Raw genomic sequence first — 16,878 nt, 5'->3', positions numbered from 1 at the left:
AGATCTTGCCTTGACATCCGTAGCTCCCCTTAACTGTCATTTCAGATAGTAGAAGTTGTGAGATGGAAGGGCTTTGATTTTTTTAATAGCCTTTCCCTGCTTTGTAGGCATCACTTAGCTTCATTTTTAGATTCTTAGCCAGCTGCTCAGAGTCCATGGTTGTTGAATGTTAATATAAGATTTGAAGAGTCAGAGAATTTATTACAGTCTGGAATTGGCATAGCTGATGATTCTTGGCCTTCCTAAATAGTTCTAACAGGCCCTTTAAGAAATAATTAATTAATTAACTTCTGAAAAGGCAACTTTTGCACATGCTAAGATTACTTTTCTAGGACTTTTTAAAGTTCAATGTTCTGGTTTCTTACAACAGTCCAAAGACATGCAGTCACCCAATTAGAAATGCTAAATTGGCCCTAGGGGTGTGTGTGTGTGTGTGTGTGTGTGTCTGGCCTGTAATGGATGGGCGACTTGTCCAGGGTGTTTCCTGCCCACAGCCCAATGACCAGTGGGACTTCAATCTTTTGCATACAGCTGTTTTTATCATTATCACATTCAATTTACAGCCACTCTTGCTGAAACAGTTCAGTTCAGTTCAGTTGTGGACGTCACAGCTCAGACATTTTCATGGCTCAAACAGCGCAACAAGGGCAATAGTGATGCAAAATCAAGTTACTACTTCAGGAAAAGCCCTACATTTGAAATACAGTAAAGACTGTCATTGAATGACTGAAAATATATTACTTAATTTTAGTAGCTAAATGATTGCAAAGACCAAGGGAACCAGAATTGAGCAAGACAACATGAACACTAAAGATTTTCTGATAGTTTGAACTGATTTAAACACTACTCTTACAGGCTCTAGAGCTGTTTGAGCAACTGTACATAGATGTGTACTGTTATAGAGTGATACAGAGCTTCTGGGTGACACCTGGTAGTATATGTCGGTATCCCCTTTTTAAAAGTTGTGTACAGGTCCAATTGTTGCAAGTTTATATTTTCTGGATCAGAAAGTTACCTTGTTAGTTCATGCCCAGATCATATTAATTATATTCATCACATCATACAAATTAAATTTTTCAAAAGGAAAAACTTCATTTCTGGTAAACTGAAACAAATGAAATAAGTATTGTCTGCAGTATATTTTGCTGCACATATATTTTTTATTGTTTTGCACTGTGTATTGTAGTTTACTGTACTGTATTGCATTGTACAGCACAGAGTAGTTCTGTGTTCCACTCTTCCTTTTTTCTGGGTATCTACAGTGACTTTAGTTTCTAGCAGTATCTGAGCTCAGGACTCTCTTTCTCTCTAACCTATTGGTAACTAGCAAAGATATTTTCTAGATAGACAAAGCACCTCTTGTAAGTTGCTCTGGATAAGAGCGTCTGCTAAATGCTGTAACTGTAAAAAATATAAATGAAAAGGGCAAAAAAAATTAAAGGAACAAAACATTACTACTATATATATTTTTGGTTTATTTATTGTTATTGTTACATCCTTACTGTTATCACTATTGTGACTAAAAAAAAATTACGGTAGCCTGATTATGGTACGGTAAGTTATGGTACAGTGTCCGACTCAGTGTTTTTTGGAGTCGACTCAGACTCTCAACTCCTGTTGCTGGAATCGACTGAGTCGACTCTTCGATTCCACTTAAAATTTAAAACCAAGACGACTCCGGAATCGGTGATAAAGGCATACAGCAGTGACTAAACCACCCTGCACGTAGTTTATCCAATTTCTGACATGATGAAAATTCAGACATTATACCAAGTAACATCAGGAAGCTTGACAAATGAGTGATTTGTAATAAATGATTACAGCTGACTAATGATTCAACACAACTTACCATCAGACAGCCTATTTCAGTGGAAACCCGGAGGGAGAAAATCATTACCCTGCCGAAAAAGGACCATGAGAAAACATTAGGATTAAGATGGTTTTTATGTTTTTTTGAATGCTTTTGCTTTCTTAAGGCAGTAATAGTTTTCAATACACACCACTAACGTTTTGTAGAATTAGATTTTAGATCCCACTGGGAAATGTGGACGAAACCAGTCCTGCGTGTTCGTTGATGCAAAAAATGAGACAAGTAGATCAGACTGAAGTGAAACAAACAAAGTTTTATTACAGAATTCTGGAGAGGTTACAAACAGAGAACATGCATCATGTATCTCCCAAGTAAGCTCTGACCTCCCAATGTGTTCTGACTCCTTTTATACCCTGAAGCTGAATATGTGTGTGTGTATAAGCTGAACCTAAATGTGTACATGTTCCTGTTTAGTGGGTGCAATGCACATATGGTTTACCATATATGGATGCGAAAACCTCATGTTTTAACGGTTAAGCGCAGACCTACTTCTGTTTTTGGCCTTGGCCGGTTTCCTGTTATTGCGTACATCTCTGCATGTTTGTCACGTATTGTCTGTTCTTCATCTGCCCTGCCATGCGAATCTCATAACGAATCCACAGAAACCATCGAATGCATTTAGAATCTCATAATAATGACTTACTGTGTCAATAGTTCTGTTCTGTTATTATGTCATAATTATTATTATCTCATAATTATGAGTTAGTATTTCATAATAATGACTTATCAGGTCATCTTATTGAAATTCAATCTCATAATTATGAGTTAGCATTCACAGTAACGACTGTCATAGTTCTGGCGTAGTATCTCATAGTAACGACTTCATTTTTCATAATTGTGAGCAAATTCTCTCATTGTACTGAGACACGTGGTCATTATTGTGAGATGAGAATGTCATAATTCTAAGATAATATTTCATAATTGTGGAAAAACCTTCTTTGACTTACTAAATTGTTGTATATTTCTGTCCAGTGGCTGAAACGAGTGTCCATACCTCTGGGCAGAGTTACTCTCGAGGCAGTTATGATGAAGAAACACAAAGTCCAAACAAAACCAAGCATTTCGACTCTGTCAGTCACTGGCCAAGAGTCGATCACGACTCCCAGACGCGTAGGAGTCGAAGAGTCGACTCTTCTGGAATCGACTCCCCATCAATCGTTCAGCCGAGAGAGGAGGTGCTGAGGGGTGAGGGTGGAAGCTCTGTAGCATGCAGAACATGCTGACGTTCATTTCTAACGTGCTGAGAGGTGGTGCCAGCAAAAATGTACGTATGTTATGGTGTGCTTGTGTGTGGTCTGTGGCCTGTGGTCTGTATGAGTGAACGCTTTTACTGATGCGGAACCCACCCGGCTAGCTCGGCAGCTGACGTTAGCAAGTGAGGCTTAGCTGGCTAGCGAGCTAAATCCACTGACCTTGTCTGGTACTAGCCTTCTAGCTCACATAGCCGAGCAGTGTGCTAGCCTGCACAGCTAACTAAGTTAATAGCTTAGCAAGCAGCCAATTCTCTCCACCACTAGTTAGATGTAACGTTATCATGTCGTTTGCATAACTTACCTTCGTTGACATCTCAACGTAAACAGTGCTTGACGGGGTAACTTTGACAGGACGGGGTCGTTTGTTCACAGATATTTAGGACACAGCCTTTTATACGGCGCTTGGCACAAACCTCAGGATCTTTCTTTTTCATGAACAAAATAGGTTTTCCAGCATTTTACAACAAATTCTGCTGAAACCCCCGAGCAAAGAGGGACAAGTCTATGCTGTTTTCTGTATCTAAACTGGTGAAGAGCCTGATGATAAGCTAAGATAAATCAAGTTGTAATTGTAGGGAAAAAATACTGTGAGCAACTCCTCAAGACTGCCAATGACCAGGGTTAGAAAATGTTTTCTAGTCTGGCTTTTGGATTAAATTGCACATCAGTGAAAAGCATCACATGAAAAGTATCACGTTTAGAGTACATTTATGGTACATAAATGTAAAAAGACACTACTTTTTACACTATTTCTATTTCTTTTCACTATTTCTACCTAATTCACACTGTTACTCATTGGCAGTTTTCTTCATGCAATTCTTCTGCTAATTTGCTGCGTAGAAATTCTCAGCGTCATTTGGGCTCCCATTGCCCTCTTGAGTCCACTGCTTTTCCCATAATCCCACAGTTCACTATATTCACCAGTAACAAATTTGACTACAAAGTGTGCAGCTGTGTGATTTTCACTTAAAGGCATGTAACGCCTCAGTATGTAACTCCTGAGGATCAGTTCAATTGGCCCTCAAAAGAATTTAATAATGCTGAGATTCATAACTGGCTCATCACTTTATCAGATTTATCAGTCTACTCTGGTTTTAGTAGGAACTTCTGTGGCTGTAAAGAAGCCACATTTTTACATGTTGTGATTTTAAAAAAAGTTTATAAACATGTTGTGATGGTGTTTCTATTGATATTTCTCAGTTTCTTGGGTCAGAACTGTAAAAATATTCTTCTAAAAATGTAAAAAGTAACTATTCTATACGCTGTCTTGTAACTTGGACTGAATACAGATACTAAATTTGTGTATTCTCAAGATGTATTACAAATACTTGGATTCTGTCACACCCCAACCCTGCATATAATCTATTTTAGTACATAATTCATATAGGCAGATCCGTTGTAGGCATCAAGCACATGAATAATACGTGTGTAGAGAGTGCTTGTTATACATTTCGTCAATTGTGGTGAGTGTAAGTTAGTGCTGCAAATCAAACCATCCCTCTTAAGTCTTCTCAATGTCTTGTTTTCTGTCTGTGGTTGCCTTATAGGGTGCTCAAACAGTGTCAGAGGTAAGATGTCAGTGAGGCTGTAGTGCTTTATGTTTATTCCGCTCTTTTGTGCTGTGTATCCCACACCTACAAGGGTCAGATCTTTCAGTCTTTCTATTTAGCTGAATTGTTGTCCTGCCACATTTATTTTTTTCTTTCCAATTATAAACCAGAGATGACCGAGTGAAATAACTGTGAGGTTTGCTTTGTTGTGTCCTAGAAGAACCCAACTAGGTCAGATATAGAGAAATGTGTACTGTCGTAACGTCACTGGGAGAAAGTTCTTGTATGGAATGTACCTCCTGCTCAAATGTGGGTGATCCAGTAATTAGGGTATTTCCTGAACTGGCCTCATGGGCCGGCTGTTTCTCTCTCCAGTTATCCGCACATATTCTTCAGCTGCTGTCTGCCATGTCTGAGCTTGCTGACTTAACCTCACCGCATGTTCCAGCAACGCCATCTCAGCGTCCCCCACCATCAGTTAGTACCAGAACAGTATACAGATCATTATAGCAAGGGTTTCTTCAAGATCAGCAGTTTCATCCTTAATAATAATGACTTCATGCATATTCAGCATTCATATAAGACCATATTATCAGTCGGGTTGTGCCATCACTCGTCTGTGCGTTTGCTGTAATATAATGTAATATAAGACATTGATGTCTTCACTTTTCACAGTGGGCCACTAATTAACCTGCAGAAGTATTGAAAGTGCTTCTTAGTCTTTCAAATACTGCAAGAAATATAGATTTCATAAATGGAATATCTTTGTGTATTTATGGTGTAAAAACTAAATGTAGTGGAATACAGCTGCATTTTTTTGTAATGCATATTAATTATTAAATGCAAATGTTAAAATGGACTCTACTGAATGTCAAAATCTGAACATAATTTATTGCACAGCTTATATCAATCATTATTTGATCTATTCATCGTAATAGTCCTGCTTAAGTGCTCTTTTTTCCTCAGGGCGCCAGACTGGTGGGCTCAACTCGTTCTTTTGCAGACTTCAGTCCTCAGGCCAGTTTTGACATCAAGGTAAAGTACTGAGGCCTTTATATGGTATTTATATTCGGTGTCATTGTTTTCTTGCATTGTGAACAACCTGGAGTTTTACTCTGCCATGAAATATAGCCAAAAATTGTCCTGTAGAATCCTGGAAGCTAAGAACCGGAATAAAACAAACCCAGTCATTTCAGCATGTTGTCAGGTGTATACATGCTAAAAGTACTGTCACTGGGTAGGGCTGTGTTGTAATGATGGGAAGGTATGAAAAAACACACTAGCATGCTTATAGCCTGCAGTGCAATATATTGTTTAAAGAATGTACGCAGTGCAGACGTGGCCTGCTTGTGGATGTGTAACAGTCCATTAGCTATTATTAAAGGGGAGAGGTCACTAGCTTTTTTTTTTTTTTAATTGTATCAACATCTTGCCAGAGCTTTAAAAATCTCAGTCTTTACCATTAAAGGTGTGAAAAGGAAAAAACAGGACCAATGATGCTTGAAGACCAGTTATATCAACTCACATCCTTGGATTTGATATTGGCTCAAAAAAAGTTCTTGAAATCTTCAAGCTTGGTGTGTTTTGAGCACTTGCTAATGCATTTATTTACTGCATTTATGTGTAATGGTGTATTTTGTCGAAATACACCATTGGACATTATTCATACCAACCACAAACTGCTTCCTCCACAACCCTAACCAGCACAGCTTGGTGCAATGACTAAATTAAAGACGCTGGCTAAATTAGCAATGTAGCTCTTTACCAAAGTAGCATCCTAAACTAGTGACAGCACAGTGGATTTCTGAAAGATGTAGGAATAATGAATTGTAGTTTGTGAAATAAAACAGTTTTGAAACTAAACCACCAAATTCTTTTTCCTTTGAACATTTATTTAGAGGCATAGGAAACTGACCAATAGGAATGGTCCCACTTAAACCATTGTAGTTGAAAAAACAGAAATAATGAGCTAGATACATATTTAAGACCTAACAATTTATGTGCCGCAGTCTTGTGATTGTTATTGGTAAGTAGTGGAAATCTTTGTTGGTAGTGCTGAAACTCCTGCTTTCAAAATCAGAAAAGAATGCAGGCTTTGCTGACAGTCCCTCTGTGTCAGCAGCTGAGCCAGCCAGGCTGTGCATTAGATACTTAGTCCATTCTTGGTACCAGGTTTTGAGGATATGAAAATCTCATGACAGTTTTAAAAAATGCTCTCTCAGATGATTTGAACCCTGCTGAGGGATAGATTTCCATTGTTTTTAATCTTTTACTGTGCACTCATCCCTTCAAGAAATGTGAACTGCACCGGCTGGACCAAGGCCCACCCACACAGGCTTTGCTGACGAGGGAGCAGGGGCTAAAGTACTACCGCACCATGCAGACCATGAGACGCATGGAGCTGAAAGCAGACCAGCTGTACAAGCAGAAGATCATCCGAGGCTTCTGTCACCTCTATGACGGACAGGTGAGAGCTGTAGTTTAGGCTTCTTTTGAGTTGAAGTAGAGTAATATATTGGCCTTTGCATTACTAATCTCACAGAAGACTGTAATATGCAAATGAGTACTAGTTCATTTATTTTGTGGTGGGAGCCTCCTGACCAGCCTCAGACATTCCAGATTTTCTGTGGCTTCTATAGGTCATTTTTGGGGGTCAAACATTTACTTGCTTCAACAAATGTCAATAATAATAGTAATACTACTACTAATAATAATAATAGTGCATTGAAATGGAGCTAAAATGCTTCACAAAAAGTGGTTTGTTTGTATGGTTACATCACATTAAGGATTTACCAGTTTTTAATACCCTTCAAATACTGTCACAATCACACTAGGTAGCAATATTATCTCAATAACTTTTGTCCAGGAATTGCTAGTGTCATGCAGCTGTAGTGGTCAGTAGGTATAGATTCAGTATTATCACTACTCAGCAGGTTCAGTAGATTATGATGCATGTGTGAGAAAACTGATGTGTACTATAAAAAAAATAACAAAAGTGGATTATTTCAAATATGTAGAAAATCCCAAGGATTTAGGGGGGGGTACATTTCATCAAGATACTTTTTCAATGGGAGAGAAGTGCTGTTTTGGAAAGCAGGAGACCTTGCTTTTAATGTGTCCTGTCTTTTGTGTGGACCGCTCCACGAACCCCAAGCTGAAAAAAAAAGTTTTTTTGCATGTTAACTGAAAGCTGTAAAAAAAAGGTGAGCCTTCTCTGACAGTAGTGGAGGAATATGTGGTTGCAGTCACTGAGGTCACTTTTTTTCCCCTGCAGAAATTTCAGCCACAGTAACATTTTGGGAGAAAATGACCAAAAATAGCTCTTTCGTTTTTTGGCCAGTGGAAACGAAATGCTGACCCCATCCCCCCTCATCCCCAACCAAACAAAAAAAAAACAAAAAACAATTTGAAATTTCCTTCACCCTCCTATGCATTTATTTATTTATTTATTTATTTTTATTTTTCTTCTTTCTAACGGACATTAAACAAGCGCTTTAAAAACCTGTGTTCATGCTGAGTATCAGGAGTGCATGACACTCAAGAGCTTCCCCACTGCTGGTTTAACAGCACTTAAAAAATACACCATCCTGCTTGGATATGCACAGTATAGCAATTGAACAGAAGCAGATAGAAACGTCCCCACTAGTACAAGAACGCTGTCTGTAGCATCAGGTTATGAAAAAAAGTATTTACAATTGACAACCAAAGTGCAACATATCAATCAATCAATCAACCTTTATTTTGACTCGGAAGTACATTGAGGGCAACCCTCATTTTCAATGTAGCCGAGCATTTACAAAAACAGGGATTGACATGACAAAGAAAATAATAACTACATTTAATCATTTTAAATTAAAAGAAAAAAAAACATTTAAAATAACAGTGAATAAAAGATAAAAGTAGAAAAAAATAGAACGTGAGATTTAAATGGTAAGAAATTAAGATCAAAAGTAGATAAGAAATTAGTAATAATACAAATGTATTGTAATAATACAATATCACAAATTTAAAAAAGTAATGATAAAAAACTTAATAAAAAAATACAATGAGAGGAAATAAATAAATAAAAGATAGAGAACAAAGGAGAACTAACACAAAAATAAAAGTTACGAATAAATATGATTAAGTAAAACAGGTACAGGCTGTCTGTAGGTGGTTTGATATTAAACGTTTAAAATGACTGAGTGACACCAGTGAACTGAGTTTTAGTGTTTCCTGTAGTGAATTCCAGCTCACTGGTGCACTGTGACTAAAAGCAGATCATCATATAACTAAAACAGTAATGGAATTCTTTGCAATAGATGACCAACATTTCTCTGTTGTCAAGGCAACGTTCTGTAGCCTACACACTGTAATAATTTTGGTGAATATAGTAAAAAAAAAAAGAACTGTTCAAAAGACATAGAGTTAACAGCCACATGAAAGACTGCATTTTTTCTAAAAGCCTAAAAACGTGAATGTAAATCCAACTTCAACATTATTTCATTTGTTATTCCTTTGATGTTTGTGTAGTTTGAGCAAAGCTATTGTCCAGTCCTTGTGTACCCACACATAATACACTGTCCATTCTACCTGGATTTTCTCTCAGGAGGCATGTGCTGTGGGCATTGAAGCCGGCATTAACCCCAGTGACCACCTGATCACAGCATATCGCGCTCATGGGTACACCTACACGCGAGGTGTGTCTGTGAAAGAGATTCTGGCTGAGCTCACAGGTTTGTGCCTTTTCATGACTTTCACAAAATTGTATGTTTACACATTAAAACATTTATTAATCATCCTTTAAAGCAGTCTGTCGCTCTAACCGTTACTATTAAGGCCGGTTTTTCAATCTAATCTCTATGTGCTGCACCTGTAACATACAGTCAGTTGCCCCAAGCAATAATAGTTTCCCTGTAGAAAGAGAAGAAAAGGAATCCCACTGACTGAAATTCACTTCTAAAAGAAGTCATTGTGCAGTTTCAGCGGTTCAGTCAAAGCTATTTGTAAACTAAGCTGTAATTCACTAATAAGCTAATTAATAGTAATAAGGTATACTGCAGTATTCAACACACAGCGCTGGAGTAGCTCTGGATTCACAAGCTCCCACTAAGCTGTCACATTGTGATCTCCTACTTTATTTGATGTTGAAACATCTGTTTTAGTGTGTTACTGGACTGAGTGCCTTCACAACTCAGTGAGTGCCTTCACAACTATTGTTTCATATAAGGATAGCTAGCTAGAGGATCCCCAGCTAGTGGAAACCAAAGACATGATGTCCATTAAGCCTGTTGAAAAACAGAAATGAATGAAAATTGCTGTACAATTATACAACGACCCATCAAAGACAGAGATCCCCCATATTTCCAAAATGTAGAAAAAAACAACATATGATGTTTATTAAAAAATCTACCTCTTTGTACTTTTGCATGTGGTGTTTTTTTCCCTTCCATTATCATGATAATGTCTTAAACTGTGATGAAAGGTTAGATAATCATGGCAATATATTTTGTTTACATTAGCATATACCTTATAGACCTGTGAGAATATTTCTACGGGGCACTGATTAAAAAATTGAATTGAGTCAAAAATAATAACCATAATTAAACCTATTATGTGCAAAATAACATAATTTCTTCTAGTTATAGTAATTCTTCATCTTGAGTCCACAGTATTGATGAACAGCTCACATTTGTGCTGTTAGCTTTCTGTACACTAGGGGCCGTTGTATTGTCACATATTTATTTAAATTGTCCGTCACTCACACTCCAACATCATTTTTTTGTGAAAATCTCAAAAATTTTATGATGCTTACGATTAGTTTAGGTTGAACTTGGGCACTTAAGTAGCACCATTTAATTACAAAAAGGACAAACAATTAAATAGTCCTACATAGAGGCCTTTTAAGGCAAGTCTCAGAATAAAATAGTTTAAAAGGAAGAGGATTTGGTGAAGCTTCCCTTAAGAGCCTTTTCTCCAAGCATAGATTATGCCCATTCTCACAATAAAAAGGATTTTGAGTGAGCAGTTTACAATGAAAGTGCATTTAAGTACACGATTACATCACTGCTTTTCAGTATGAGTGTTGTAACCTTTCTCAGGCAGAAGGGGTGGAGTAGCCAAAGGCAAGGGAGGATCTATGCACATGTATGCAAAACACTTCTACGGTGGAAATGGAATCGTGGGAGCCCAGGTGACATTCATTTCATTTTATTTTTAACCTCCATTGTCCTACAATATTGTAATGGACATTTTCACAAGGGCTTTTGAGTAGGCTGATGCTGTCAACCAGTATTGAGGTTTCATGATATTGGTGAACACCACATCAATAAAGCACTGATATTTAAAAGTTAATATACAAATAATCACAGAAGGCAGTGATTTATAAATCAGATTTGACCTGTATTGGAGTAAAACAGTGCAAAGCAAGATTTTAAATGTCTTAACTTCATTTTTTTTTTTATTTCAAAATTGATGCTTTTTTAAATGTTTACTGAACATTTGTTATTCCACTGTTGTGAGCTATTTATCATCCCTCAAAGGTTCCCCTTGGGGCTGGATTGGCTCTTGCATGCCAGTACAAGGGCAATAATGAAGTATGCGTCACACTCTATGGGGATGGAGCTGCTAACCAGGTCAGATGCTCTTTATAAAAGTGACCTCTGTTGTGGGAGAAAGTGACTGACTTCTTCTCCACTTAGTATCGTGCTTTGTGTTCTTATCAGGGGCAGATATTTGAGTCTTTCAATATGGCGGCACTGTGGAAGCTCCCCTGCATCTTCATCTGTGAAAACAATAAATATGGAATGGGTACCTCGGTGGAGCGAGCATCGGCCAGCACAGACTACTTCAAGAGAGGAGACTTCATACCTGGACTGAAGGTAACACACATTCATATGCAGTTAACCCTTAACAAAAGTATGTTGTAATTTTATGTGAATTGTTTCTTACTTGTTACTCATTGAAACAATCAGAGAAATTCTGTCAAAAGTTTGGATTCCAGGAATCAAACTTGTGTTCTTCTAATTGTACAGTGCTCTAAATTAATTACTATTTCCAATGTACAGGTCTAGGTAGTTTGTCTTTTTGACAAAGGTGAGCTGCATTTTTGAAAATCACTAAGTAAGATACAATTCATTGAGAAACTTAATTGATAGTGGTACATGCTACAAGCTGGCTAACAGTCCTGCACTTTGAATTGACCTTGCCTGAAAGTAAGCCAAGTACTGCACTTGAATGCTGTTCAGCTACTCAAACTGGATGTTGCTACTGCCAGAGAAGCTTAACCACCTCACGCTTGCATGAGGTATTTTGATAATTCGGTATGGTTAGTTTGTGTTAGCTTGCATCATATTTTGACTGTATAGCAAACTTGTAAGTCAGCAGACTTTAAGAGAAAAAATGTGCATACTGCAAAGGGTATGGATTCTTTATTTATGCTTATTTGCATTCATTCTAATTAGGGGTGTGGGAAAAACTTGATTCTTAGATGCATTGCGATGTGGACATGAACAATTCTGAATCGATTCATAAATGTCAAATATTGATTTTCTGATTATTTAATTTATAACGCAAATGTTGACAGAAAGTAAAAGGCGGAACTTGGAAGTGGGTTAGTGCAACACCCGGACAGTCTTGGGTGGCATATAACAAAAACACAGGGAAGAGTGAAAAATCTGAACGGCTCACTGTGCATTAAAAGCCAGGTTAGGTCAGGAGTCACAGCCCAAATGTTTAGATTAGATATTTTGTCCTTTCAACAAAGTCAAACCACCTTGGGAGCTACAATATTTAATGTCCTGTATGTCTCAGTGTGTGCTCATGTCCTAGTATAGGCTAAAATATAAACAATACAGTTTCTTGTAAAATGTCTCTCATTGTTCGGCTGTTTTACGAGGCTGAAGTCACTTCTCATTCACCAGCTTCTCATTCTAATTTTCCCATATTACCTTAAATTCTGCCTGAGGCGCCGAATGTAACTGCTGCACCATTTAAGGTGGAATGGGAAAATTAAAAAAAGTAGCGACTTCTGCTTCACAACTTTTTATAGAGACTCTCTAGTTGCAGATTTAACGTACCAGGAAACCAACTGCACTTATAAATGCGAAGAAGTCTGTTAGTCTCGAATCATGTTCGTCTTTTCGTAGCTAATGGCGAGGCGAGACTTTGTTGCTTGGTGACCTGCAATCTGCTTCTCAGTCATTGAGGACCAGTGCTTTTGCGCTGTGCTGCACACTTTGGAGCTTCAGCGTCCAGTCTCGAAAATATTTTACTCACACAGCGACCCCTCCCCACAAGGAGACCAAAACCAACGGTATAAAATCACTAAAGTAAATGGGCAGGACAGCGGTAACATGCTGCGTGGACATGCATTGCCACTGGATTTTATTTCACCGTAGCAGCGCATTTTATTGCAGATGAGTGGCAGCAGCGTCTTCAGAGTCTTCTAGTTCACTTGCCACATCACTGCCTTTTGATTTGTTAATAAAAGATTTTAGATATTTAAAGGAAAGTATTTGTAATGATCTGTAATGCATTTACATTATGGATCATTACAAATACTTGCTTTAAAAAATGCTTTAAAACTACCAAGTCCTCAGACATTAGGAAAATTGAAAGCCTGTATGGAAAAAAAAGATGCATCAAGATGCATCGATGATCAGTTTATAATCGCATCGCAGCCCTCTGAATTGTAATCGAATCGTGAGGTGCCTAAAGATTAACACCTCTAATTCTAATGTTATACAGTGTTTTTAGTAGCTAAAATATGTGCTACCCAGAGAAACACACATTTTCTAAGTTGAGCTGGAGCCTCTTCCAGCGGTCACTGGGCCGAAGACAGGAAACACCCTGGACAGGTCGCCAGTCCATTGCAGTGGATGCCCAAATACGTAGTTAAATAAACGTCATGACTGCTGAGATTCTTTTACAGCACTGTAATGTGCATTATGCCTGTTTACTGTTGCAGACTGTAGCCCATCAGTTGATGTACATTTTATTTGGGCAAGGTGGAGCTCTAAGGGAATGGTTCTATAGTCAGTACAACATTGACTCTTTGTCTTTCAGGTGGATGGGATGGATGTGCTTACTGTGAGAGAAGCTACCAAGTTTGCAGCTGATTATTGCAGATCAGGAAAGGTAAGTTTCAGCTGAAGCTCAGCACAGATACTGTTCTTCAGCCATAACATCAGTAATGAGCTTTAGAAGGCAGTGCTGTGTGGTAACAGTTGCATTTGGCAGAACAAATCTATAACTCTTGGGCTCTTTGTTGACCCGCTCCTGACCCGTCTGCTCCAGGGTCCTATTCTTATGGAACTCGAGACCTATCGTTACCATGGACACAGCATGAGCGATCCCGGGGTCAGGTGAGGTTAGCCTTTGACCTTTCCCCAGTGGTAATCGCTGGTCCCTCCTATGGTGCAGTCCACCAGAGCTGTTTTAGAAGCCTAAATCCAACCTCTCTGACCACACCCTGATTCCACATTTCTCCCACCGTTCAGTAGCTGAAGTTTTTAGTACTGTAGATGATTGTTTTTCTCCTGGACTGTGTTCCTCGTATTCCCTTTCTAATCGGTGCTTTTCCCCCAAGCTATCGAACTCGTGAGGAGATCCAGGAAGTGCGCAGTAAGAGTGACCCGATCTCGATGCTGAAGGATCGAATGATCAGCAATAATATGGCTAGTTTGGAGGAAATAAAGGTGAGCTCACATTATATTCAATTCCTTTCAGTTCAAGTATATTTTCATTATACCTGCAGGGTAGTAGAGTATAATGAACCACTATCAGGCAACTTCTCTGATGCAGTGATAAAAAATAGATTAAAAAAAAAACAAAAAAAAAAACAATAGTACAAAGAAAATAGGTGCATAGACAGTACAGAACGTGCATGAACAGTAACTGTAGGTTATATGGAAAACGTAGAGGTAGGGTTATACGCTCACGCAGCTGCACATGACTAGGGTCTTTTAGGGTATTATTCACAATATATTTAATAAAGATACCTTCATTTTACTACAGGTTTCTGAAAGATACTATGTTCAATACATTTTTAAATGCAAAAATATTTTTTTAAAAATCAGGTGCTACAAAAAATTTAGATGACCCGAATATTCTTTTTGTACAAATATTTTTTTAAAAATTCTCCTAGTCCTATTGGTATTTTCAGGCAGATAAATTAGACTTCCCTTTTTGCCCCAAAAGTTGAACTTGTTCTTGGATTTGAATACATACTGAAAGTGACTGTGGACAAAAAATACAAAGTAAAAAAAAAAAAAAAGAACTAGAATGAGCTTCTGAAGTGACCACAGCACATTGCAGAGTAAACAAAGTAACACTTGACAGCATTTTAGATGTGCTAACATTAATGACAAATATTTTATTTTAGTCAAAGCTTTGTGTCACAAAGAAGACATGCTAAACAAAGCATAGAAAAACCTGTGTGTACAAGTAAGCCTGCTGCAGCTTCTCTGGCAGCGCTAAATCTTGTTTCACATTCAAATTTCTGCCAGGAGATCGTGAGTTTGATCCCTGGTGATTCCACAGCCATCCGTGACCGGGAATCCAAGAGAGCATAACTGGGCTGGGTAGAATGGTCCTTCCTCTCCCTGAGGGTCACCCATGGGTGATGATAGCCAACATGGGCATCTGTTAGCTGATGTAACAGAATTGGCAGTTAGCCTTCTCTTCCAAGCATGCTGGCAGTTTGTATCTCTGCAAAAAGCATGTGCAAGCCTTCACCCGTCTTACTTAGTAGCATTGTGTAGTAGGTGAAGGCCTAACTAGCGGGTTGGCCACAACTAAAGTAAGAAAATGAGTGAGTGAATAAATAAATGAATAAATAAATAAATGTTAAAAGATATTATATGTATATAGATACTTAGCCCTGGACGACAAGATCTACCCCCTTCTGCTGTTGTCAGAGCTTCACACATCACTTATTTACACGTCACTCGTTTTTAATTTTTTTTCTTCTTCTTCTCAAAATAGGAAATTGACGTGGAGATCCGTAAGGAGATTGAGGAGGCAGCTCAGTTCGCCACGTCTGACCCAGAGCCCCCGCTGGAAGAGCTGTGCAACCACATCTTCTACAATGAACCACCCATGGAGGTGCGTGGCACCAACCCCTGGTCCAAGCTCAAGTCCATCAGCTAAAAATTGCCAGCTGCCCTCACCCCGACATGAGCAGGACGTTCTTGCTACAGAGCACCTTAGAGCCAGCAGCACAGTCTTACCCCCCTCAGCACTGACGTCCAAAATCCTTTGTTTATGTTACCTAACTGCAAACGCACAAATCCCAGGGATGGATTTTGTAACATCCAGAGGGCCAAGTATTATATATTCCTGAAAGCGCTCACATGTTATTCATTTTCTTTGTGGTTAATGTGTGTCATGATTAATAGAAATGTGAGAATGTTTTAATATTATAAATATTGATGTTTGCCTCTTCATGATTGATTGTCTTTTAGTTGTCCAACATCTAGGAAAGAAGTGGAGACTGTTTTATCATGGCTACCCCATGTTTACAAGTTTTTTTTTTATTATTATATTTGGCAAAATGACAGCACACATTTATACCAGGGTATCAGCAAGTACCTAAGGTATATTTTTCAAATCGCTCATGAAATTTGTGCTTATGTTTTTCTTTGTTCTTACCAAATATTACCGAATGCACATAGCAACATGTAAGTCTGACTTAATAAACTTGGATAACTTGAGCCACTATAATAGGTGCTTTATTCTGTGTTGTTGACTGTTCATGTTTCCAGCTAATGAAGACGAAGCATATCATGAACTGTCAGGCCCTTAAAACACAAGGGTACACAAGGGAAATTCCCTCAGAATAACATGTTATAAATGGAACAGGTCAAGATTAACACACACCGTATGATCTTGTAAACAGAAAGGATTAAATCAATGAACTGCTTAAATTATTTTGTACATGTTCTGCTGTTGAGATTTAATCGCTAGTTAGTAAACAGCATAAGTTCAAATGTTTTGTATATTTTGTGAAGTGCCCTGTTTGACTCCCCTGAATTCCAGTTATTAAAAATGTAGCTTTTAAATTGGAACACCACCTGCATAACTCAGTCCTTCAGATGTGAGTCATGTAAAGTGGTTCATTGTAGAGAAACTTTCTGACTCTGATTTCTTTACAGTGGTCGTGCTGAATTGTGGCGTCACAATGTCAGCAATGCAGTTAGAACCAGCCATCCTTGCTAGTTACCAA

General features: G+C 38.2%; 1 protein-coding gene across 2 annotated transcripts; it reads left to right on the top strand.

The window, feature by feature from the left end:
* The first annotated feature begins 2,982 nt into the window (after nt 1-2,982).
* Nucleotides 2,983-16,373, top strand: pdha1b (pyruvate dehydrogenase E1 subunit alpha 1b). Of its 2 annotated transcripts, XM_017716884.2 has the most exons (12): nt 3,020-3,134; nt 4,671-4,691; nt 5,640-5,708; nt 6,967-7,140; nt 9,262-9,388; nt 10,754-10,845; nt 11,195-11,287; nt 11,378-11,533; nt 13,719-13,790; nt 13,950-14,017; nt 14,242-14,350; nt 15,639-16,373. In XM_017716884.2, exons 1-12 carry the CDS (start codon nt 3,078-3,080, stop codon nt 15,801-15,803), a joined length of 1,203 nt encoding a protein of 400 aa, XP_017572373.1. In that variant the 5' UTR covers nt 3,020-3,077; the 3' UTR covers nt 15,804-16,373. The 2 variants fall into 2 exon arrangements, with proteins under 2 accessions (XP_017572382.1, XP_017572373.1); XM_017716893.2 differs by lacking the exon at nt 4,671-4,691 and having other exon boundaries at nt 2,983-3,134.
* The last annotated feature ends 505 nt before the right edge of the window (nt 16,374-16,878 follow it).

Source organism: Pygocentrus nattereri, chromosome 24 (genome assembly GCF_015220715.1).
Source record: "Pygocentrus nattereri isolate fPygNat1 chromosome 24, fPygNat1.pri, whole genome shotgun sequence".
NCBI classification, from domain to species: domain Eukaryota; kingdom Metazoa; phylum Chordata; class Actinopteri; order Characiformes; family Serrasalmidae; genus Pygocentrus; species Pygocentrus nattereri.
The sequence above is the reverse complement of the archived record's forward strand: the minus strand, read 5'-3'. Positions and strand labels throughout refer to the sequence as shown.